The sequence below is a fragment of the Artemia franciscana genome, chromosome 8 (assembly GCF_032884065.1).
Source record: "Artemia franciscana chromosome 8, ASM3288406v1, whole genome shotgun sequence".
Taxonomy (NCBI): domain Eukaryota; kingdom Metazoa; phylum Arthropoda; class Branchiopoda; order Anostraca; family Artemiidae; genus Artemia; species Artemia franciscana.
Genome location: NC_088870.1, coordinates 26,970,203 through 26,988,192, shown reverse-complemented (window position 1 = coordinate 26,988,192; position 17,990 = coordinate 26,970,203). Strand labels below are relative to the sequence as shown.

The following is a 17,990-nucleotide window of genomic DNA, read 5'->3' as shown; positions in this document are numbered from 1 at the left end:
GCCTTGAAGACACCAAATAAAGCTTCAGAATCAAAGCAACCTCAACCAGAAACAAATATAGTTGCATTGACTGTAGACGTTGCCATGAACACACCTCAAATAAAGCTTCAGAATCAAAGCAACCTCAACCAGAAACAAAGATAGCTGCATTGACTGTAGACTTGGCCATGAAGACACCTCAAATAAAGCTTCAGAATCAAAGTGACATCAGTCAGAAACAAATATGGTTGTTTTGATTTTAGACGTCCTATTTTTATTTTTTAAATTTTATTTAATTTTAAATGAGCTCAAATAGCATTAACTTAAAAATCCATTAAACAAAAATAGCACAAAAAGATTCTTAAAATAAAGTAATCGATCATCATCATTGTACATTCAAGTTTGTTGAAGAATAAGGGTCAGGATGGCTTCGGCCATACAGAAGGCCAAAAATAGGAAATATTTTATTCAATTTATTAGGTACTATTTTCTATCCTCATCCATTTAAATTTCCGTAGCAAAATTAATATTAAATGTCAAATAGTGTTTTGGTGAATTTTTTCATTTTAGTTTAGTAATGACGATTTATTGTAAATGTCAGTTTCATGCCTAAATAATATTGAATCTATCATATTTTTGTTTTGCCCTGATACTGAATCTGAAAATTCGGCTGTATTTAAAGATTTTCCTAGAAATACGTAACCAAACAGTAGTTGGAGTACTGAATCTGAAAAGTCGGCTGTATTTAAAGATTTCCATAGAAATACGTAACCAAACAGCAGTTGGAGTACAGACCTGGATATAGGGGCTAGGTGGGGGTACGCATCTTGGTCATAGTTGAAAACGAATACTATTTTCTAGCTTTTCTCAACTGCCTTGTAATAAAACTAGCCAACGCATTTGAAACATGAGTCACACCGAAAACTCAAACTACCATTGCATTTCATTTGGGTGGCAGAAAACTGGGGGGGAAAAACGAACAGATTTTGCAATAGTAAATATTATGTCTGGTGGAGAGAGGATTAGACTATAAATAGAAAAGTTCCCTCCTTCCAAAACTACTACCAAAGTACCATAGTAATTTTTAATTTTAACTTGAATTTCAGGCTCATTTTCATCACTAACGTTTTTAGTGAAACAATATTTTTAGTCCCCCGTCCATCCAGCACTGCTTCAGTAATAGCTGATCATTCTTGTTTTTGACAGGCAAAAAAAAACCGAAATGTTTCATTTCCTAAATTTTTGTTTAAAAAACTATAAAATTTTTATACCTTTAGTATCTTTACCAAAGACATTTAAAAGTCATTCATGAACATTTTTTTCTTCTTCTGAAGCCAAGAAGCTTCAAATGATTAAGGATTTCTATTCCGAGACTTCCTCCTACAGAGAAAAATACGGTTTTTAGTTGTTTTTTTTTTTAGTGTTGGATTTTGGGCGTGAGGGGAGTTAAGTGATTATTAGTGACATTGTATGTTTTTGGAGGTTACCACAACCACAAATTGTCCAATTTATCCTATACTTAATACTATATCTCCTCTTACCTTTAAACCCATCATTTGGCAGGCTCGTAAAGATTTAGGACTGGTCAAAATAAACTCGGATTCATTCGCATTAGGGTGATTCTCAAAATTCTATGAATTCAAATTAATACAGCTTAACGACGCCATAATAGATGTATATATAGCTGTTCAATCGAATCACACATGTTAACAGACAGAGTTTTTCGATACAATTGGAATACTTAATTCCAAAGGCAAGTTTCTTGAAGACGTTAATATTGTTTAATCGATATCAGATAATGTCTCTATGTTGAACATCGCCTAGAAACCGACGCTACAATCAAGAAACCTAAAGATATGAAAGGATATTCAATAATTTAAGGGGGGTAGAATATGGCCGTCTCTACATTCCTTACCCTAAAGATGAACTAAAAGACTGCTTAGGAGGCCAGGTTCTGAGGGGTGCCAGCTAAGTAATGGTTGACGGACTGTCCCGCTCGCCAATGTGAGCAGGTCGTGAAAATAGGAAAACTGTATTTTGGAAAAGAAAAGTATTTGCAAAATAGACTTCCTTTGGGATATGCAATAAGTTTCTAATTTACTGGTGTCAATTCTTCTTGGCTAAATTGAAAGATTTTCCTTTGAAGTTTGTTAGCTAGTTGAAGTTCTTTTTGTCGAAAATAAACTCCTCCAATCATCTCTTAATAAACAACTGGGTGAGGTTAATGTATGGTCCTTCCTCATGCCTCATAATAGGAGAAACTTAAAAGGATCAGCTTTGCTTTACAGTCCTTAGTTCTAAAAGAATTTATAAGATAGAAGGATGTCTCCAGAGCCGTTTCTAGGGCATAGGGCGTGCTGGGAACAAAATTTTCTTACCGCTCTTGACTATGAAGAAGTGAAGGCTGACGTTTTCCCCCGGAAAATTCCTTCCGGAAAATCCCCCCGGAAAATTCATCCCCGCAGAAAATTCCGTACCCGTGAAACCTCTCCCTCCCCCATCGAAGAAACTTTCCCTCAGAAAATCCCACCCCTGAAAATCCTCCGAGGAATTCCCCCACTCTGAAAATTCTCCAACCTTATACAATTACCTCCGCTTAACCTTAATCACGGATAATTCACCCATTGAAAATTCCCCCCATGCTAAATTGAACAGCCACAGCCTCAAAATGTTGATCGCATGTCCTAAGGGGTGACACAACGAACAAATATTAAAAATAGTTTTTGGACAGTTGCTGGTTAGTCTCAAATCACTTTTGACTAAAAGAAAAAGACTAGAGCCCTTAATTTTCGATCGAATGAGCATCCTTCGAAGTTTCTACGATAGTAGCATAAGAAACACAGGAGCTGGGTCACTCTATAAATCGATCAAATTTATCCCATTTTCAATTGAATTTACAACTTAATGCTAAGGCAACCTAACTCTCATTGAGTCTTCGGATAAATAGAATTAGTTCTGAAGAAGGGGGTAGTGGTAGAAATTAATACATAATCTCTCTTGATTTCCCGGAATATTTCAGGTATAATCTATTATTATGAAAGTAAAGAGTAACATTAAAGCACAAAATGAGTAGAATTAATTCTGTATAGGAGAAGGGCTGCCCCTTCCTCATCCCCAACATTCCCCTTGTAGTCTTAAGTGGTATAAGAAATGCAGGAGCTGGACCACTCTGTGAACTTTGGTGAAAGTTGCCTTTTCCGTGTTAGACATATAATTAAATTTTCAAGTTCTGTCAAATGTCCATTTTCTAGATGCCTATATTAATATTTTAAATTCTGTGTATTTGCAGTAATTCTTCTAAGTTCAAAAGATTAAATGATCTTCAAACCCCAGACCTCTCTCGCGACATTCTAGGACAACTGGGTCAGTACAATCATCCCTGAAGGAATAAAAAAAAAATAAAAAAAATAAAGACGCATCCGTGACCTTTCTTCTGGCGAAGAGTGCAAAATTCCACATTTTTGCAGAGAGGAGCTTGAAACCTCTACAGCAAGGTTCTCTGATACGTTGAATTTGATGATGTAATTTTCATTAAGATTCTATGACTTTTGGGGGGTGTTTCCCCCATTTTCGAAAATAAGGCAAATTTTCTGAGGTTTGTAACTTTTGATGGGTAAGATTCAACTTGATGAAACTTATATATTTAAAATCAGCATAATAAAGCAATTCTGTTGATGTATATATTGATATTAAGCTCTGTTTTTTAAGGTTTCGATTACTATTGAGCCCGGTCGCTCATTACTAAGTTTGTTACCACGTACTGTTTGACTTAATACTTAATGGATAGTTCGATATCAATATCTAGATTAATTATTAATATCTTTCCCTTTTTTTCAATAATCTTTAAAATCATACCTTTATCTATTTTTTTATTTCTTTTCAAAATCAGCTGCTGTAAAATAAAATCGTTTTGGAACAAAGATATCAACGGCTTCACCTTCAAAATAAATAGTCTCCGATAGTGCAAACGGTTAGAGCACTTGACCCGAAAGAGAAAGGGGTCAGGTTAAGTTTTGGAAGCCTGCAACATTTTTAGTGATTTTATATGTCAAATGAAACACAAAAAGGTTGTAGAAACTCCTTTTACAGGCCAGCATGGCCGAGCTGGTAAACGGATTGACTGATCATTAGATGCAATCCAACAGTTCGACTCTCACTGTTATCTCGTGTAGCAGTTAATGATGTAAACACGATCTGGTCAACGCTCTCACTAGTAACTCGTGTATCAGTTGATGATGTAAATACGATATGGCCAATGCTCTCACTGTTACCTCGTGTAGCAGTTAATGATGTAAATACAATCTGGCCCAGATCCAAAAGGGTTTTATGTATGTCTTGAACTCTAAAGACCTTATGCAATATTCATAACCATTTAATTTCACTTCTTCGATGTATTTTTCACGAGGAAAAAACTGTAATGTTCGGCGTAGCTCATTTTCTTGTTTAATTATTTCTTTATTAGTCAATTCACCCAATTTGCACATAGGAAGTAATTCTAAATAGAATGAATAAGTGGTTTTACACTCAGCCTTTCTATGTGCAATTCTTAGATATTGTTCAACCATTTCAATCAGAACTGTGCCAAGACTTAAGGAAGCAAGGGCTAACATTGCAAAAGCAGATAAACCTGAAGCACGAAATATAAATTTAGATACTTCGAAAGTGCTACTAACATTTCCATAATATATACAACTTCCATGATAAACAAACAATCATTTCTCTAATTCTTCTTCCGTTAATATTAAGGTATAAAATCTAGATAAAATTCTTGCGATTCACTCCCTTGAATCTTCTTTATTTAGAATCATTGAAATAACAATTCCAATAAGTTCCAGGTGACCCACATAAATCATAATTAATCACAACGTATTCTTTTTATTGATTTTCTTTGGTTACGTATCTCGAGAAAATACACCTCTAAAGTAAGAAATGTGATGTAATTCAGCAGTTATATCAATATTTGTTAAGGGTATCATTTGATTGTTTCTATTTTCACGCGATTCTCGTTTTTTAGATAAGAAGATGAAACTGCAGTATCAACCAGTTTTGTAGGTCATCCACGTTTCTCGGGAACCTCATCGTTTTCCATTCCAATGATTTTCAGTGTACCACATAGTCTTAAAGCTTCACAGGTTTTCTCAGGTAATTTAATGCCTCGCCAGAAGAGCTACTAGTAATTTTATCGACTAATTTTCTTCTGCATACGTTCTTAAGTCTGCAGCACCACTTGTTAAAGCAGCTTTTCCAAGTACAAAAAGTTAAAAGTATTAAAAACAGTAAAAACCCTTCATTTCAGACTAGCTGCTTGTATGAAACATCATTATCACATCCATTATTTTCTTTCTTTATTTTTTTTTTATTTTATTCACTTGTCTTTGGTTAAAAAAAATTGAACGGGTTCTCAATCATTTTTAATGCTATTATTTACACAAATTTAACATTTTGTTTAGCCTTAAAGCATTAGTTAATTTTTCTTTTTTGAAAATGGAAGATAAATATTATACTCACTAAAACTTGCCATTTATTAGTGAGTTATTTTATGTAACAAAAAATTTAATATTAGTTATTTTACTTCAAGCTTCCCTTCATTCTCTTTTGAAATGCTTCGTCGGCATCTTTTTCAAGTATATTTGTAACTTTTTTGAAATTTTCTAAGCGTTCAGATAACTGAATAAAACCCTTCAAACATACGAAAAACGTTGAAGGATTAACTGCATTTGCACCATTTTTTGGCATTTGAAACATTCATAATTCTTCTATTTTCTGTATTAATATCTTCTTTTGTTGCTTTTAAGGTATTTTCATAAATAGTAATTTGTCATCAGCTCTAGTCAACTTATTGTCAGGTGATTGATAAATTTTAGTAAACTTGCGAATATCTCCACATTTACATCTTCTTTTGTTATTTTTAAAGTTTTTTTTTATGAATAATCCTTCATCATCGACTCTAGTCAAAAGATTATCAGGTGATTGATAAAATTCAGTTAATTATTAATGTCCTCATTTGAATTCTGATTTGTAAGAATATGTTGATTTACAGTTTCACCCCTGAAATCGTTTAAAATAATTTTCACATTTTGTAAAATAATAGCATCATTGTCTGATTTTGTATCACTTAAGTTAATTACGCGCTTACTCTGTAAATCAAGATTGCCATTCTCATCGAGTAATCTACTTTCACCATTACCTTTACTGGTTTAATTTCCTAAATGTCCAAATTTATTCATTTATTATACAAATAAATTTATTAACTAAATTTATTCAGTGAGTAGTATAGAAGCATATAAAGCAAGCCGGTGATTTTTCTATAATGTTATATCAAAGTTCTTTCTATATTTTAGAGATCCTTTATTTGTTTTCAGATCAATAAAAAAATCTATGTTTATAGCACGGCTAAAAGAATTGAGAAAATTTTCTTTTTTTAATCAGATGCATGATTTGTCTAATTCTATCGATTTTGATTGGATTAGAACATTTGAAAAATGCATAATAATTACAGTTTAATCATATGATTTCAGAGGTATCAAAATAGCTTTGAAGAATATATACTACTGATGCATTTCGTTTTCTGTCTATCAAAAATAAATTTTCAATGTTATTTTGATCCTTTTCTGTTACAAAATCGTCAAAGATAACTAAATTCGCATAATTAGGGCCTAAGTCATTTACTTCTCTGATATCATTTTTAACAATAAGTCATCTACTTATAAACAATATATTCGGCCCACTTTTTCCATCTAAATAGTTAATGATTTGAATTAGGTTTTGATATTTGTCTTCTCCAAGATCTTTAGCATATGAATAAACTTTATCAAAATATACCTAAACATATATTAAATTTAAAGTAAATAGGTTTTACCACTACCCGAATTCCCCCAAATCAATAATCTAAAATAACATTGAGGTCCTAGCGAATGTTTATTAAGCGATTGCACTCGACGGTTTAAAAATAACATACTTTAATAGGTGCTACTATTTGATTCATTTACTTAGTATAAAATTTTAATATATAAAGTACTTAACTACCTAGCTAACCTAACCTAGCTAACTAACTTACTTGCTTAACTAGCCTAACTAACTAAATTAAGTACCTAACTTACTTAACTTCCTTACTAGTTTAACTACCTAACTAACCTAACTAACTTACTTAACTACCTAACTAATTTAACTCCCTTACTAGCTTAACTACCTAAATACCTAGCTAGCCTAACTATCTAAGTACTTAACTAACTTAACTACCTAACTAACTTAACCAACTAACTAACTTAACTATCTAACTATCTTAGCTAACTAACTAACTAACTTAATTATAGGATTAAATCTCCAGGGTACCGTGTTTACTTTGATTTTAAAACCTTTCTTTTAGTGGCATTAGGGTGTAGAACTTTTACATTTTGTTTTTCTAAGAACATTCTATTTTTTTATGCTCTTGAAGTATACTGATTTTCTGATTAGCTTTCCACTTTCCGAAAAATACATCTTTATAATTCTGTAAAGTTATTTCATCTTTAACAATATTGGTTTTGATAACTTTTAATTTTTTCTCTCCTTTTGTTTCTTCGTCAGCCTCTTTTAAATAAGCATATACTTATAATCATAAGCTTACAAACTCTGATATAATTGTTCCAGATAACTCATCCTTCATATTAACCTATAATATTTTTATTGACAACAGGGAAGTTGTAAGGATTGTATTTTTTATCAAACAGTTCGTAGTAACGAACTGTAGTAAGGACCGACCCGGCTCAATAGTAAACGAAACCCTAAAAAACGGAATTTTGATGCTAAAATATACATCAAAAGAATCTGATTTTCATGCTGATTTTGAATATATAAGTTTCATCAAATTTAGTCTTTGTCATCAAAAGTTACGAGCCTGGGAAAATTTGCCTTATTTTGGAGAATAGGGGGAAACACCTCCTAAAAGTCGTAAAATCTTAACGAAAATCACACCATCGCATTTGGCGTATCAGAGAACCGTATAGCAAAAATTTCAAGCTCCTATCTACAAAAATGTGGAATTTCGTATTTTTTGCCATAAGACAAATCACGGGTGCGTGTTTATTTTTTTTTTTTTTCCCAAGGGTCATCGTATCGACCAAGTGGTCCTAGAATTTCGCAAGAGGGCTCATTCTAACGGAAATGAAAAGTTCTAGTGCCCTTTTTAAGTGACCAAAAAATTTGGAGGGCACCTAGGCCCCATCCCACGCTCAGTTTTTCTCCAAAGTCAACAAATCAAAATTCTGAGAATGTAATTTTGTTCTGCATAGTCAAAAACCATAATAACTATGTCTTTGGGAATGACTTACTCCCCCACAGTCCCTGGGGGAGGGGCTGCAAGTTACAAACTTCGACCAGTGTTTACATATAATAATGGTTATTGGGAAGTATAGAGACGTTTTCAGGGGATTTTTTTGGTTTTGGGGGTGGGGTGGAGGGGAGGGGGTTTATGTGGAAGGATCTTTCCTTGGAGAAATATGTCATGGGGGAATAGAAATTCAATGAAAAGGGCGAAAAATTTTCTAAAATTACTATAAAAACAATGAAAAAATAAACATGGAAAAGTTTTTTCAAATGAAAGTAAGGAGTAGTATTGAAACTGAAAAAGATAGAAACTTATTGCATATCCCAAATGAAGTCTATTTTGCAAATACTTTTCTTTTCCAAAATACAGTTTTCCTATTTTCATGACCTGCTCACATTGGCGAGCGGGACAGTCTGTCAATCATCACCTAGCTGGCACCTTTCAGAGCCTGGCCTCCTAAACAGTCTTTTAGTTCATCTATAGGATAGAGATTGTAGAGACGGCCATATTCTACCCCCTTAAATTATTGAATATCCTTTCATATCTTTAGGTTTCTTGATTGTAGTGTCGGTTTCTAGGCGATGTTCACTTCAGCTTCTTTTGAAATTCTTTTACTTTCCCCGTATTTAGTATTTTTAAGGGTGTTTTGAGAGCTTACACTAAGGAAGGGCCTCAGTAATTTCGTCCCCATTTATTTTGGAAGATCGTTGTTTAATCAAACAAACTACTAAATTGCGACGGATCGTTCTGGCTGCTGTAGAATAATTGTCCCTGTCAGGTCTTAAGAGGAAAGTGAAGCAGATCCACAGGAACAGGTCTTTCTTTGTAGCAGATCCACTTTGAATAATTACATTTGAATGATTCTCCTTTGGACCAAAGGATAGAAACCTAAATTCTATATAAATTTTTGGAACTACAATTACAAAAATATTTCTCGAGCCACAAGATGAGATATATTCAGATAAAATTTCTCTCGATTCAGTCACAAAGAGATAAAACCAAAAGTTCCAAGCTTAGTACATATCGTTTTTAGAAATCGGGGAAGCTTCGATAGTCAAATATTTTTGAAAAGTTTAGTACGAACAGACATTAAGCTGCCTAAAGAGCGAAAATCTGGTAATTGTAAAATATTTTTATATATTTTAACAAGGGAATACAACTATTCAAAAACCTTAACAAATAAAAAAAGAAAATTGAAGCTTAGTAGATATTGTTGTTAGAGATCGGACTTGCTTAAATAATCAAACATCTTTGAAAAGATATTCAAAGACAGCAAATTTTCTCAAATTGTCTGTGGTTAGAAGAAGAGCGACAATGAGAATCCATACATGGAAGGTTATATATATATATATATAATATATATATATGTATATATATATATATATATATATATATATATATATATATATATATATATATATATATATATATATATATATATATATAAACCATATATATAGGCATTATATATAGACCTCGAACCTGCTATATTGTTAGCTACCTTGAAACCTCTCTCGATTACATTTGTGGGTAAATACGGTAGGTTTGTCATCATCCTTTATGTGAACTTCGACGTCCATCATAGCGTTGGCCTCATAATAAAAACACTGATAAGGAGGGTTAGAGTCTGTGTGACCTTTCTCATTCGCAAGGGCTTGAACAACTTGCTGAATTTGGTGCCTATCATAGCGAAAACGGATCTTCCTGTCTTGATCTCTTCCTTACGGATTACCCTAACTCCTTTAAGGTTGACGTTCATGCCTTCACATTTGACCACTTTGCCGTCATTGAGCATAGAAATATTAAAATCCTCGTGTTTCTGCCCCAATGCAGCACGAGTGATGAATCTGGCAGCACAGAAGAGGAGATTAGGATGGCCTAGAAACACCATTACTTCACAGCAGTGGAGAGCCTTCCTCCTGGAAGGTACCAACTTGCCATATTTGACTCTATCGCAAGCTATATTCCATCGAAGCTTACCCAGGTGTCCAGCAAGGAAAAATCTTCGTTTCAAAGTCCTTTAGTATCCAAGTAAAGCTAAAGGCACACAAGTGATGACTACTCCCAAAGAGCGAAAAAGGCCAGAACTGATTTTACAAAATCACGTAGACGCAGTTTGTACGATTCGGCATTCTTGTGTTCAGTACAGCTAAAAGTTTATTCCTAGCTTCAAAATGTTTCTGCTAAAAGCTGGCAGAGAATTGTCAAATAGGCTTTATGGTTGAATAATGGAACTTAGAGATGGTTAAGAAATTCCCAATTTCCCTGATCCAACTGATACTACCCTTGATTATGTGAATTCCACTGCTAAAGTTCCTCGAATTATACAATTTCTTGATGTGACCAAATTCACGTATGCTGATAACATACATGATATCGTATTGATGTCCTGCAGTGCTGATTTGGATGGACCCTTGTCTTTGCGTTTCCGAATGTGTTTTTGCTCTGGAACCTTTTTGCACCCATGGAGATATGCCCTCGTCATTTATATACCTAAACCAGATGGTGATCCAACGAAAGTTGGCCCATATAGTCTTATTAGCTTCTTGTCTTGCATTGAGAAAGTTTGCAAAAGCGTTTCCAATCATACACGTTGTCAGTACCTTAAGTTAAACTAGACCTACATTGCCCCGGCAACGTGAAGTGTTGTGGCAATCTTTGTCCGACTTCACCGACTAAAGTGTTGCGAGAGCAATACTTTTGTTTTGTTTCATTGATCAGTAATCACATGATCAAAGGCTATTCCTCAGCGTTGAAAAAACAAAAACAAAATAGTATCGAAAGAAGGGACTAAATTGACTTTGCAGCCAGTTGAACTTTATCTTTTTCAATCGTAGACATCGTTACGGATGAAAACTCGGAACGATATCTTATATAATTTAGTTGGTATTAAAAGCTATCCCTAACTTTTCAGGATCAAAATATCATAGATGACATTCTACTAATTATACGAAACTATCTCATTGTTTTACATTCTCGCTTGTGCTTGTTTCTTCATTATCGGTTAAATAATGAAGTTTTCAGCCTATCGAAGTTTTTAAAACGGTATGTTCAAACAAGAACGCAATCAGTTATCACATGATCAAACGCTATTCCTCAGTGTTGAAAAAAAAAACTACTACAAAATAATATCGAAAGAAGGGACTAAATTGACTTTGCAGCCAGTTAATCTTTATCCTTTTCAATCGTAGACATCGTGACGGATGAAAACTTGTAACAATATCTTATATAATCTAGTTGGTATGATAAAGCTATCCGTAACTTTTCAGGATTAAAATACCATAAGTGACACTAATTATTAAGAAACCACCTCATTGTTTTACGTTATCGTTTGTACCCGTTGCGTAAACACTTAATTCTGTCAGATTGAAAGAGATCGAATACAATGTGCACCAATTTGCACAAATTTCTAGCCCAAAGTGAACAGATTCTTATTTACAAGTCCCTCTCTCGTGATAGACATCAAGTTCACCGAAAACAAATAAATGGGTACACCAACTAGCAAAAGATACAAATCCCTCATCGCTGAAGATGATTGCAGCCCAACAGCCGATTATTACTTACAAGTTCCCTACATTTCTTACCACAGGAACCAAATTGGTTTAACCATCAAATACACCGGAAACAAATAATAGGTACACCAACTAGCAAAGTGGCAAACCCCTCATTGCCGAAAGTGATTATTTTCTTAGTATAGTTATATAGATTATTATCTAGTATAGTTGCAAACCCCAAATCGCTAAAGATGACTGTAGCCTAACATCAGATTATTACTTACAAATCCCCTACATGTCTTACCACTGGAACCAAATTGGTTTTACCATCAAATACACTTGAAACAAATAATAGATACACCAACTAGCAAAAGTTGCTAACCCCTCATTGTCGAAAGTGATTATTATCTTACACCCGACTGTTGCTTACAAGTCCTCTGTATGTCTCACAATTTGTATCGGCCTATATTTCGTTTCAGCGTGTACCTTACTACTGAAGTTGTCAACCCCCTGAAACTTTCAAACTGGTATACCTCATGAAGGAATTTTTGTACCAAAAAATGGATGTCATTTACTTTGATCAGCTCATCAAGAGCTATCGATTGCTGTCAAATTTTTTTTATCTGTCTTAGTTCAGAAGTTGATTTTTTTTTTTTTGCCGGAGGCCAACTTTCTAACGTCACCACCTAGAGAGGAGCAAAGGATAAGCTCCAATTTCTCTAGCAATGAGAGAACTTTTAAAGTTTATTAGGCACATCTGATACCATTTCTCTACCGCAATCCCAAGTCCGAAAAAACGAATGATAAACTCAGCTGATATCACGGACAGAAATGGGTAGGAACAATAGATGGCAGCACTTCTTGACCCGTGGAAAAATGCCACATTTTTGCTTCTGTAAATTTTTCTATGTATCTCTTAAAGAAGATATATTGGCTGTGGGGCCGGGTAACTGCAGAATATATTTAACACTTATATATTTTAGTCCATCTTCAATTTGAAAGTGGTTCCTGCCTGCTTGCCTGCTAGAACGGAGCTTTCAACTTGAAAGCAGAAACATGATTTGATGAAACGAAAGCTTGGCTGCACAACTTCAGATACTCCTCTCTGACATAGGCTATATAAATCCACTTCACTCCCCACACCATAGGCTCTGGCTCGTGGACAAGCAAAAACCATCCTTTTTGGCCACAGGCAAGAGTTCTGCGCAGCTTTCCAAAATGTAATGTCATATTCATCAATCTGGCCTGAGGTCCACACTTTCCATAAAAACCGCACAGGTTAGATCCTTACCAGTTTCCTGGAATAAGGTGAGATCGGCGGCATAGGAAAAAAACGGGACAAAACCAAAGTTTTGCTATCGCAACACAATGACCTTTTAGGTGACCACAAATATGTGTCCGCCAGGAACTATCAATGTCCAACTACTTAGTGGCTCAGGACCAGGAGTGGATCAACCGTATTTCAAAATGATACGACATCTGGCTATTATCATTCGACATCGCTGAAACGTTCAACACAGTTTGGCATTGTGACCCACTAAAGAAACTTTACGCAAATAATTTCCGCGGGTGTCCTTAAAAGTGATCAAGAACTTTCCTTCTGATCATCCAAAGCGGGTTGCCCTTCACAGGTTCGCTTCACGCGAATTCTATAAAGGTAGCCATACTGCCGGGTGGTATTTTAGGACCTACGCTTTTCATTCGCTACATAAATGATATGGTAGACAATCTTTAAAGCACTCTGAATCACTTTACCGACGACACCACGACACACGTGACCATCCTAAGCAAGATCACCCAACCCCATGCATTCCTGGCTTATCGAAAATTAGAAAGTGGCCCAGTGCATGGAGGGTCGATTTCACCGCTTCGAAAACAGAGGAGCTGTTGATCTCCCGATCAAAAGGGCCACGCATACAACCGAACTTCATTTTCACAAATGAAGCTATAAAGAGAGTTGCCGTGCTTCACCTCCTCGGAATCCACCTCTCCCGAGATCTCTTTTGGAAAACCCACCTTGATTGGGGCAGATCCTCATATAAAATCTATATATATAAAAATAAGTTGTCTGTGTGTGTGTGTGTCTTTCAAGTGACGTCATGTTTGTGTGTCGACTGACGTCATGTTTTCGACTGACGAAATTACAGACCGGGACATCGGGACACAAATCACGACCGGGACACCGGCATATAGGGTATATAAATGACGACCGGGACACTCAAAGAGAAAGCGACCGGGACACAAGGAATGTTCGATTAGCAATCACCATCAACAGAGCACCGGGACACAAATGACGACCGGGACACAGGGAGTATAAATGACGACCAGGACATAAGTAAAAAAAACAAAAAAAAACTAAAAAAAAGGTAAAAACTACAAAAAAACTAAAAAGAAAAAAAAACTAAGAACTAATAAAAAAACTAAAAAAGCTAAAAAACTAAAACAACAAAAAAAGAAAAAAAAGAAAAAAAGGAAAAAAATAAAAAATAAAGGAGAAAAACAAAACTAAAAAAAAAATAAAAAAAAACTAAAAAGAAAAAAAGGTGAAAAATACAAAAATTTATTTCATCATATACCATTTCAAAAACGAATGTATATACAGACCGAGACACCGGGATACAAATGACGACCGGGACACAGGGAATATAAATGACGACCGGGACACAGGGACACAACTACAACGAGGGCACAGGGGGATATATAAATGACGACGGGGACACAGGGAATGTTCGATTAGCAATCACCATCAACAAAGCTCAAGGGCAATCATTAGAATCATGAGGTATAGATCTGAATACGGATTGTTTTCCCATGGACCATTATATATTGCATGTTCAAGAGTCGGTAAACCTGACAATCTATTTATATGCACAGACAATGGGACAGCAAAGAATGTTGTATATTCGCAAGTTTTACGTAGTTAAAAACATATATATATATATATATATATATATATATATATATATATATATATATATATATATATATATATATATATATATATATATATATATATATATATATATATATATATATATATATATATATATATATATATATATATATATATATATATATATATATATACATATATATATATATATATATATATATATACTAGCTGTTGGGGTGGCGCCCCACCAACTGGGTGTTGGGGTGGCGCTTCGCGCCACCCCAACACCCAGTTGGTGGGGCGCTTCGCACCCCCCCCCCAGCCCCCCCGTGCGCGTAAGTCGTTACGCGCCATAATAGTTACGCGCCATTGTAGTTGTGTCCCTGCGTCCCACCTGTGAATATAGATAGATTTATATATGTGTTTCAAACTACGTAAAAATTGCGAATCTACAACATTCTTGGCTTTCCCATTGTCTGTGCATATACAAAGCCGTATGTACTAATAATGACGTCATATGCAAACGCTCTTTTTACAAACAAACAAACATGCATACACACAACTCGTTTTTATATAGATAGATAGATAGATAGATACAATACAAATTAACGGCGTAAAACTTGCGAATATACAACATTCTTCGCTGTCCAATTGTCGCTCTATATAAATAGATTGTCAGGTTTACCGACCCTCGAACATGCAACGTACAATTGTCCATGGAAAAAACAATCAGTATTAAGATCTATACCACATTTTTCTAATGATTGACCTTGAGCTTTGTTAATGGTGATTGCAAATGCTAATCGAATTGGGAATTGCAATCTTTTAAATTGAAAAGGCAGATTCGTTGGAATTATGGGAATGCGAGGAATAAGAACAGCCTCACCCTCAAAAGGCCCTCTCAAGATTGTGGCCTCTATTAGGTTTTCCATTGTTTTTTTACGGCAAGTCGCGTGCCATTGCGAAGCTTTGGTGGCTTGATATTTCTTAAAAGTATTATTGGTACGCCTATTTTTAGTTGTAGCACGTGTGGTGGAAACCCTGAAAGATCTATGGAATTTAAAAATTCAGATGGATAATTAACCGCTTCATTTGGTTCCAAAACTGTGTCGACTGACTTGTAAAGGACTGCCTGGTCTCGAATCTTGGTCAAAACAATATTGTTTATTTCGTGGACGTCTATATTTTTGGGTGCGAGAATCGCTCTTTCACTTAGCCATTTATTATTTTTATAATTTTTTAGAATATTCGGAAATACTTTTTCAATCAATTCATTTTTGGACGTCACTAAATTACAGAAATCAGCAGGTAGTTGTATACGTCCTGAAATTGAGTCTACTGGGAGCTTTCCGTTTCCAGTCATCGTTTTGAGTTCCGTTTCCGAGTCATCGTTTTGCAATCGGACACGCATATTTGTAGTTAATTTTAATATTTTTACGTGTGCCCATAAATTAGAATTTTTCAGGCAAGCATTCATTTCGTCTGCAGGAGTTGATCTAGGTATTATAGGTAATGTTTGCCTGAAGTCTCCCGCAAGCAATATTAATAGGCTGCCAAAGGGTTTCGACTTCCCTCTCAAATTTTTCAAGCATTGATCCAGAGCCTCGAGCGATTTTTTGTGTGCCATTGTGCACTCATCCCAAATAATAAGTTTGCATTGCTGCAATACTTTACCCATCCCAGATGATTTGGAAATATTGCACGTGGGAGTTTCTGTAGAATGCAAATTCAGAGGCAATTTCAAAGCGGAATGAGCAGTTCTTCCACCAGGCAGCAATGTTGCGGCTATTCCGGACGACGCAATTGCCAACGCTATATCATTTTTTGATCGAATTGATGCCAGAATCAGTTTTATCACAAACGTTTTACCAGTACCTCCTGGCGCATCCAAAAAGAAAATTTCTCCAACGTTGTCATCGACACAATGCATTATCGTATCATAAATGTCTTTTGGTTCCGACGTTAACTTGGAAATGTTATTTTGTACATACGACAATAGATCACTCGTACTGTAACTTTGTTCACGATCCAATTCTACACATGTCGAAGCAGCAGCGATACGGTTAGGTGAAGGCATTCCCAAATCCTGAAGAGGTTTGTTTGCCATACGTACGCACAAATCTTCTATAATAACTAAAGTGTAGTTATAAATTTCTGATGTAAAATCAAAAGTCATATCTGACGTCTCTAGCTGTTTTCGATGGAGTATATCTTCGGACATTTTTGACTTATATTTTTCCCATAACTCTGTAGGAGCTGATGGAGAGCAAGTTGTTAAAATGATGCCAAACAATGCACGAATTTGACTTGGGGTTGACGTTTCGCACGCGTCATTGATGCAGTTATCCCAGTGTTGGTCATTCTCCAATAAATTCAGAGCTTGGCATGCACTACGGTAAGTGTCATGTATAGTACCGTTTACAGTTCTCAAATACTCAAAGGATGTCGGACCGGGTACATTCACCAAAAGCAGGCGTAGAAAGAAGCATTCATGTTGATTGGGGTGAACGGTGTAGAGTCTTCCTATCGTGGTATCTTTGAAGATGGTAGGTTGGCCGTCGACTGACTTACCCTGTTTTCGACGTTCAAATACTTTATTTTTAGTGTTCCACGTGTAATATGAAGGCAATTCAGTATACAGCAGTTTTTTTGCAAAAGAGTCATTTTTGCAAAGCGAAAAAAAAGCTGTTAATGTTGTATCCGGTGGATTCAGGGCTCTTTGTTGCACGGTGGTTTCCGTGAAATAAACACGTTGACCATTCTGTAAATGTACCGCTAAGTGAACAACAGCTGGACTACGTTCATGTATCGGAAATGAAAGAATTCGCCAAACAGCTTCATTACTGCTTACGTATCTTCCAGCCTGATATTGTACGATTTCGTCGAAAGCTTTGATTTCGGGCTGCAAGCCAAAAACTGCCATGTCACTGCCTTTGTTGACGTATTTACATATGTATTTGATTGCCTTTACGGAGTTACAGTATTCAACGTTTATGTGTGCATTAAATGTTTTTGATAATAATGGGGAATATTGAACAACCCACTGGTTATCTACTTCGATGGTGGTACCGTTACGCTTCTTTATTATTGCTGTTTTACCGCCATCTTCAGTAGATCTTCTTCTATATTCTGGGTAACCATCATTGCCAGTAATTGTGTTTGATACTAAAAGTCGAGGATATTGCTTTGTGCACCTTCCTTTGGCCATGCATGGTGAATTTTCGTTCAGTGCACCGCAAGGTCCATGTATCATATTTTTTACAATAATATCATAATATCAGTAACCCCTTATCGACATTTTATCAGGTATTTCAGCGGA

The 17,990-nt window shown here is 35.3% G+C and overlaps 1 protein-coding gene and 1 long non-coding RNA gene across 2 annotated transcripts in view; one reads left to right on the top strand and one right to left on the bottom strand.

Annotated features, from left to right (window-relative positions):
- The window catches only part of LOC136030225 (trichohyalin-like), a 185,779-nt gene extending 184,232 nt beyond the window's left edge, over positions 1–1,547 (bottom strand). Inside the window, exon 1 of the mRNA XM_065709039.1 lies at positions 1,521–1,547. Within this exon, the coding sequence (XP_065565111.1) occupies positions 1,521–1,535 (15 nt within the window). The 5' untranslated portion in view covers positions 1,536–1,547. The remainder of the gene's footprint in view (positions 1–1,520) is intronic.
- LOC136030227 (uncharacterized) overlaps positions 1–17,990 on the top strand; it is a 60,465-nt gene that overhangs the window by 4,686 nt on the left and 37,789 nt on the right. Inside the window, exon 2 of the long non-coding RNA XR_010618216.1 lies at positions 4,994–5,121. This is a non-coding gene — a long non-coding RNA (uncharacterized LOC136030227). The remainder of the gene's footprint in view (positions 1–4,993; positions 5,122–17,990) is intronic.